Here is an 8,029-nt window from a genome sequence, read left to right as displayed (position 1 = left end):
GTTGCCGGCAAGTAAGTATATGCGCTTCCGGGTTTAGCGCTGCCGATTGTAGAGCGTCAGTGAATGAAATGTCAGTTTTGCATTGTGCTTTAAAAACGTTAGCAGGTAGCCTATATTTATGCTATGCCACACTCTCCTTCAGTTTGGATAGAAATCTTATACAGTACAGTTTGTCGATCTAAAATGTTAATTGTGCATTAACAGCTGTCAACCATGTCGGTACGCAAATGCGCGCTCTGAACTAATTTACACAGCGCATTTATTATTTTGGTCGCGCATGCGGACCACTTATGTGCACCCATTTATAGTACACTTAAAAATACAATGCTAATATTAACACAGCGCATAGCCTAGATTTATGCTTTCGGTTTGAGTGGAAATCTTATACAGTATTACAGTTAGTCGATCTAAAACAGTGATTGTGCATTAACAGCTGTCAACTAGGGCTGTCAAAAATTAAAAAAATTCGAATTTCGAATATTCGTCAAATTTAAAATAAAAATCCGCATTCGAATTTTAATTGTGCGTTAAGGAGGCAGCCTTATCAGTGGCGCACGAGATGCGATGACGATGTATGTGTCGTTGCATTATAATGTTTTTGTTAGCCTATCCAGTTGAAGCCACTAGATGCGGCGCTGCTGCGTTGTTCATTAAAAATATTGCGGAAAAAGAGAACATCAATGCGGAGAAAATCTTGTTTACATCAAAACCAAGCCGTTCACACAGAACATATTTCGCGCATTTTCTAGAGGGACATCTATCAATGTTGCACTCGCATGTTGCACAAAGGAGCCGCATGTTTAGAAAGCCATGTAAAATTAATGCAAGTTTAACTTTGAAAAAAACATATATCGAGACTTTATGGTGGGGTTTTTTCCCCATCCCACTGCATCTCATGTTTTTAAATGAAAAATGTACTTTGTGTGATTGGCTTTCTGCCCTTTGTGTTAAACTATGCATACAAACATGATGCTGTTTTGTTTATAGTTGTTTAAGCAACTTAATTAATTATAATTGGTTTATAAACATTATTTTAAACATTATGCACTTTTTTTCCACAGATAGTCATGTTATCTTAGGCTTTGAATAAACGTGCATTAGTAATATTTTGCTCGATGTGCCCTCTTGTGGCCTCAGAAGAGAAGCCAAAAGCTTTTCTTCAACCTAACTGAAATTATGCATTTTAATTCGAATATAATTCGAATTTGGACAATATATAAGTACAAAATTCGAATTTAGTTTTTCAGCCATTTTTGACAGCCCTACTGTCAACAATGTCAGTACGCAAATGAGTGGTCTGAACATATTTACACATCGCATTTTTTATTTTAGTCGTTCATGCGCACCTGCGTACCACTTATGTGCACCCCTGACAATAAGCTTTGTTCAGCAGACAGGCACATTGTTGGGAAGGGAGCACCTCCAGGACCTCAGGAAACATGATGCATACCGGGCAGGGCCAGTGTTTGCCTTCAATGTGCCTGATCCGGTGCATAATAAGGGCATCACAGTCCCTGTAGGAGCCTCTGCACTGCAGGCAAGCATGTGCTCCACTGGAGGCCTGACCGCGAGGACCCTTCTGCTGTTTCAGACGTGTCCGTCGGATGGTTTCCAGTAGGATGGAATGGCGACTGCTCAGAGGAAGCAGTTTATTTACATTCTACAAAGACAAAAAAATATATATTTTTTTAAATCCTTTTTATCCTTTTATAAAAGACATTTTGTGTTTATTACTAGTTTAAATTTAAAATCATTCTTTTCAACGACTGACATTCAAGTACTACTTCCCTAAACCAGACTGCATTATAATTTACAAAACAGTTACGTAACATGCTTTTGTCATAAGAATAAACATCAATTACTAGCATGAGAAAAAAAAACGTACCGTTGTCTTTGTAGGTTCCTTCTTGATTTTACAGCTCCTCTTGCTGACCTGGGGGTGTCTAGAGACTCTGCTAACCTTTGACACTTGGGACACTCCCGTTTCATCCCTCTCAGTCTTTACTCGAATAGCAGTCCTTTGGGAAAAGGGTGAGTGCCTGTTGCCAAGTCCAGCCCAGTGAGGCCCATTTAGACCGGTTCGGTCTGGCAGAATCCTGGCCCTAACCCGATCTCTTCTCATCATGCCAGGTGATGAATCGCAATTGGAACTACTTCCATGAGAGACCGACCGAGTCAGGTAGATGTCCACACTCTCCTCCTCCCGTTTAATGCCACTTGGTGGTCGACAGAAGCCGAAAAGGAAGCCTTGATCCAACAGTTTGACGGGTGGTTTGCTCTGACGCTTGCCCAGATCCAAGGAGTCACTGGGTGGGAATGGCTGGGTTAGGGGCAAGGGCTCAGCTGGTTCTTCCTTTATCGTTTTGTAAAGGGGATGGCTGTGAAGCTGCTGATGGTTGGAAGTATCCCAGTTCACGATGGCATACTGAACTTCAGGACTGTCTTTTCTGTTCCCGCGTTCCTTAATCTTTCTGTTCTCCTTCACCTGTGTTCCTCTTTCAGTTCTGCTGTGATTTGCCAGTGGCATTCCTGTAGCATGGTTGCATTTTGTTTTGCTTTCTATTTGTTTTGAGCTCTTACGTTTGTCTAATGGGGGGCGCCCAGGTTTGTGCCGCTTTGTGTGCTGCAGCTTTGTTGTGGCTACCCTAACTGTGCGATCTGCTGGTGGGCGACCCCTACGTCTTGGTGCTTTAGGAGAAGTTCCCTGGGGGTTGTAGGCAGTATTGCGACGGTGAATAGGTTGCAGGATGGCACTGTCCGAAGATTCATGCTTTATCCTGAGCATAGTGCTTTTTGAAGGGGAAGAGGCATTGTGTGCTGGTACTCTACCTCTTCGTGCAGGTTGGGAAGGTGCTTTATCTTGATTTCTGTGGTGGCGTCTGAGAGGTCGATCGTTTGCACTGGAGTCTGTCTGCAGCAATGACCTGCTACGTGTAGCTCTTGCAATTGGCTGCACAGTTTGCCCTGCAGGATCATGTCTTTTCCTTTTGGACCTTTCTTGGTTCCAAGGTTCTACTTTCACTGGTCTGTTCAGCAAGTCCATTCTGCTCATGTCACAGAGGGATAGAGTAGGATTAACGGCGGCAAGCACTCCTAAACTGGTTCCGAATCTCAATGGGACGTCTTGTGCACGAGGTTTACGTCGTGCTGTGAGTGAATAATCGCTGACTTTTAACTTCCTAAGCCGTTTTTTCTGCCCCCAGCCAGACAGTTCCTCTGGACCGGGCACAAGGGATTTCCTCTGCAAACCAAGGAAGCTAAGAAGACGGTATTTCTCCTGAGCACGAGGGCTGTGCACCTCATCCTGAGGGACTGTGTTACATACCTCCTCCTCCACATCCTCCTTCTTTACCTTTACTGAGGTACCATGGGTCAAAGAAGTTGCCTGAGATTGGGACGGAGTCACTGAGAATTCACACTGGGGCTTGTATGACCGGTAGGAAGAGGACTTCCTCTTTCTCTTGGAAGAAAGGTCGATTTTGGGCAGGAGTCTGCGCAAAGCAAGTGCAGCGCCAGGTGAGGAACGAAGCAAACGGCGTGATGGAGAGGAATAACGAGTAGAGGTGCAAGGAGATGTTGAGATGATTGAAGATGTGGGGCAGGAGGATGATTTTTTCTTGCAGGATGGAGATTTGAAGTCCATGAGCTTCATTCTGCGATTTGGGCTGCATGGAAAGCCATTTTCCTCCACCTGATAACTGGACGGGACTTGGCATTGCAAATGAGGATTTGAGGTTTCTGTTTCAGATTCCTCTGTGACTTTATCAACAATGTGCTCTCTGTGCTGTGCTTGAATGTTCCAGGAAGACCCAGAGCCTTCTCCTTCCTCATCCTCTCTCCTCCTCCTGAGTCCCACTTTCCCTCCTGAAGTTGAGGAGTGGTCTTTCCTGAAAGGTCCAGGCATTGAATTATTTGGTTCTCCAAGAGAACTGTGCATTCTGGAACGTAACTGACAAGTCTCTCGCTCCCTTTTGATAGCAGAGCAAGCCTCAAGGGCAGGCCACATGCGTAGATGGCGAGCCATGGCACAAACCTCTGTCAAGATGTCCAAATTCAGATTGAGGGTAGAAGTGTAAGAGAACTCTAGTAAAGCAAGCAAGCTCTGCTCACTGAAACCTATGTGAGAAACCATAAATGATAACTGATTAATGCCCTGAAGGATAAAATATGAGATATAAATGTGCTGTCATAGGATAATGACTGTCTAAAGGTTGAGGATCTGCTGGAACAAAAATGTGGCAGGTTCAGTCTTAAAATTTATTCTTTTTTATGACTCCAGTCCTGAAAAATCAAAATTTTAAAATCAATTTTAATATTCCTTAATATTCTAGGTTGCCCATGACAGTGGAAATCCTGTAACAAGTAAACTAAAAAAAAATAAGTTAAACAAAAGCGTCATTAGAGAAGATTACCTTAATGAATAAAATATGCTCAACAATTTCAATAATGGCCTTTTGAAATTTACAAGTGTGAACAAACACTGATTTTGAAACTGGTTTATCTTGAATATATAATGCACCATACCTGTGAGGTCAACATGTGACTGGGGATCAGTGGCTGAGTCCATTTCAATAAATAACTCCTGGAAGTACTCGCTCACCGCTGCAAGGACTGCTTTGTGGGCGACGAAAGACTGGCCACCACCAGTTTTCAGTGTGATATCACAGAAGAGCCCTGCTTCCCGTTGGCTATTGAGCTTACTTAAGACTTGATGACTATGTGATTGCACAATCCTGGAGATAAGTCCGACATCAGAACACTGGAGACAGAGACAAAGCGAAAGTAAGAGATAAATTCAAAACAAACAAGCAATCCTGACTGAGATGTGGATTAATACGTTTGCGAAGCCAATCTTACCACTGATCTCTCAGACTGACTCCGTTGACATTCCTCACAGCCAAATACATAGTCTCTGATCTGAAAATACATTCCTAAAAGGAAGAACAGAACAAAATTATTACAGAAAAGGATTTGTCTATGCGTCTATGCAAAAAAGAAAGTCAGTGCTCTCAGACCACTCCTAATTCCACAAGTAGATCAGTTCTGTGTGTAACTTCTGTGTGGGCATTTCCCACAATCTCTTTCACTTTCACATTACAGACTACATCAATTAAGTCAGCAAACTATGCAGCTGACAGCCAACACAAGAATCTTGTTCTGCAGCAGGTGAATTTTTTGTTTAGCAATGAAAATAACAGCACAATTTTGAACCGAGAGCTCCATCGTGCTCATCTCTTAGTACTGCACTAGTCAAAACTCCAGTTGAGTGAGAAACTTGCCAGTGGAAAAAGAGGTTAAGGCCCAATCCCAATTCTATTTTATACCCCTTCTAGGGATGTTCATTTTGGTTATTTTTCCTAACAGACAACCGACGCTTGCTAACCAATTGTTAACCGTTAACCGACAAGATTATTTAAAATTAGAATTTAATTAAATTAGAAAGGATAAACAAGTAGCCTAGTATGCAGAGTTTCGGTTCATTTTTGTGGTGCGTGAAAGGAAACAGACAGCAGAAAGCGGCATACTATTTTTCTTTAGGCTTATTTTACAAAAGCACAAAGATATGTTTTTATTGTGAATGTACACTAATAAAGGCAAACCTTTTACAATTCCGATTATTTTTAGGACTAAAAGGAGTAGTTTCTTCCACTGTTAAAATGAAAAAATTCATGTGATTGCGCCGGATGCACGCACACAGTTAAGCATTGCTACCTTGACAATGCAGCCTGTTCATTATCATAATACAGTCAGTCAAACATATGGAAAAAAAACTATGTAGTAAAATCTGTGGCGTTAAGTGTTATCACAGTACCGCCGTGATGTTATGCAAAACATTTTGTTTTACGTGGATATTGGAACGCGAGTGAAGTACATAATAACTTGCCATTCAAATACATCGCGAATACGGAAACATTTGATTTTGTGTGGAATGAGAGACCCAACATTGGTTTCAGTTTTGTTTTAGCCTAAATGAATTCGTTTTGGCTTGTCGTTTATATTGCTATAGCTTCTTATATTTTTAATTCGTGTTCTTTTCTAAATACTGTTAATTGAAAGTATTTGTTGTGGAGTGAGAGGAACTAAAATAGCCTAGCTATTAGGGCTGGGTATCGATTCAGATGTCCCGATTCAATTCAATTTCGATTCGCAAGCTCTCGATTCGATTCATGGTTCGATTCTCGATTTTTTTATTACATTCAGTGAATATAGTTTTAATACAAATGCTATTGATATTTCTAAAAAAATTTACAGTAAACATCAGTTTACAAATGGTGAATTAATAAAAAGAAATTAAGAGTCACAGGCCTGTATTTTAAACCTATTATTTTTTGTATAGGGTCATTTTTTAAACAATAATAGGGCCTAATAAAACGTTCTTCTTAATTTTTCTGGTAATCAGATGAAGGCGTAAAACATTAATTTAATTTATCCTAATCAAATGAAAATTAAACCCTTTTTTTTGCCAAACAAAGTGCTGCACAACAGAGGTTTACTGTTAAAATTAAAAAGAAAACAAATGTGATTATTCCTTTAAAAATAAAGATTTATTAATATTTATTAGTAGTAGTAGCATTGTTGTTACACCGAGTATTAAGACTGCTAAATAGTAATATTTCTGATACAGTTTCTTCACGTTAAACTAAACTTTTATTTTGACAGGTTGCCGTGAGGAACTTGCAACTGCTGTGTATGTGATTGTAACATTGCGTAAGGGTGACATCTAGTGGAGTAGACTAATGATAAGATTCACATTAATCAGATCTTGTTTTAAATGTTTGCTGAAATAAATACCGGAAAAGATCGATTTGCGGCTTTTGAGAATCGATATGGAATCGACGTCATTTAAAAAATTTTAAATGATTAATTGAAAAATGTTTTTTTTTGCCCAGTCCTACTAGCTATGTTTACAGTGTTTATTATAATGTTTGTAAACATTTCGCGTAGGCATTAGGCTTATTTCTGAATGAAATAATAAAATGTGACATACGCTTTTTTTATACGCATAGCGCATTTTAACCATGCAGCAAACCTTTTTAAATATTTTGATAAATTACTGAAAAAATAAATAATTAAATGACAGCGGAAGTGAGAGAAAAGTGTTTATTACGTTTGAAATATGGATATTTTTCTTACAAAAATTAATGGATTCGCTACAGGGGGCCTTTATTCATCCCCCGGAGCCGTCTGCGGCGCGTTTTATTATGAATGCACAAGCTTTATTTGATGACTTGTGGACTGTGCTCTAAAAATAAACTTGACATTGACATATACATTGATAAATTCCACTCTCAGTTTTGTAAATTAAGATTGCTAATGACCTAACAAAATCAATGAGTCATCAGCAATTTTGATCCACAAATTTTATCTAGAGCAATAGGCGCGTTTCCATTACAGATTTGCGCAAAACTTTGGCGATATTTTATAAATGTCGATAAAAAAGTATTGCGAAGTGACGGCGTTTCCATTAAACAATGTTATGCGACTAAAACGTAATCTTTTGCCTCTCGCAAATTACAGATTTGCGCAAAACTTTGGCGATATTTTATAAATGTCGATAAAAAAGTATTGCAAAATGACGGCGTTTCCATTAACCGATGTTATGCGACTAAAACGTAATTTTTTGCCTCTCGCAATAAGTCATGGCAATAGATTTTGGTGGATTTTGGTGGGATTTTGGCTATATTTATTCAAAGGAGGCGTATGCGTGTATCTTTACAGAAGCAGCATAGAGAGCCGCTTCAGAAACGTGCGTGGCACGACTGGAATAAGCACAAGCATTGACTAGAGTGGCCGCAATCAGCTTCAGTGGCCGTATCAGAGCCACACTGCACCGCAGACGTGTGCAGTGTAAATTGTCTAAGCATTAATTGTAGGGAAAGCCCCTTATACTGGAGAGCGGCCACGTAAGAAGTGTTTCTTGGAGGTTATAGTACATTGAAGAATGATCATATGACTTTTTACATACGCCATGTGACCTGTAAATGCGAAAAAGCCATTTCCATTGCAGTTTTGCGAATTATTCCTTTTT

The 8,029-nt window shown here is 39.8% G+C and overlaps 1 protein-coding gene across 4 annotated transcripts in view; it reads right to left on the bottom strand.

Moving 5' to 3' along the window:
• Positions 1 to 8,029, bottom strand: part of LOC107720115 (uncharacterized) — a 16,858-nt gene that overhangs the window by 4,281 nt on the left and 4,548 nt on the right. For 3 of the 4 annotated variants that reach the window (XM_016527722.1, XM_016527724.1, XM_016527725.1), the window contains 4 exons: positions 4,858 to 4,931; positions 4,525 to 4,759; positions 1,886 to 4,116; positions 1,451 to 1,660 (listed from right to left, as the gene is read on the bottom strand). In XM_016527722.1, coding sequence (XP_016383208.1) covers positions 1,451 to 1,660; positions 1,886 to 4,116; positions 4,525 to 4,759; positions 4,858 to 4,931 — 2,750 coding nt within the window. Of the gene's footprint in view, positions 1 to 1,346; positions 1,661 to 1,885; positions 4,117 to 4,524; positions 4,760 to 4,857; positions 4,932 to 8,029 lie in introns of all 4 variants that reach the window. The other variant, XM_016527723.1, reaches the window with a different exon arrangement.

Source organism: Sinocyclocheilus rhinocerous, unplaced genomic scaffold (genome assembly GCF_001515625.1).
Source record: "Sinocyclocheilus rhinocerous isolate Xijiao unplaced genomic scaffold, SAMN03320098_v1.1 scaffold631, whole genome shotgun sequence".
Classification (NCBI taxonomy): domain Eukaryota; kingdom Metazoa; phylum Chordata; class Actinopteri; order Cypriniformes; family Cyprinidae; genus Sinocyclocheilus; species Sinocyclocheilus rhinocerous.
This window is presented reverse-complemented; position numbering and strand designations above follow the sequence as displayed.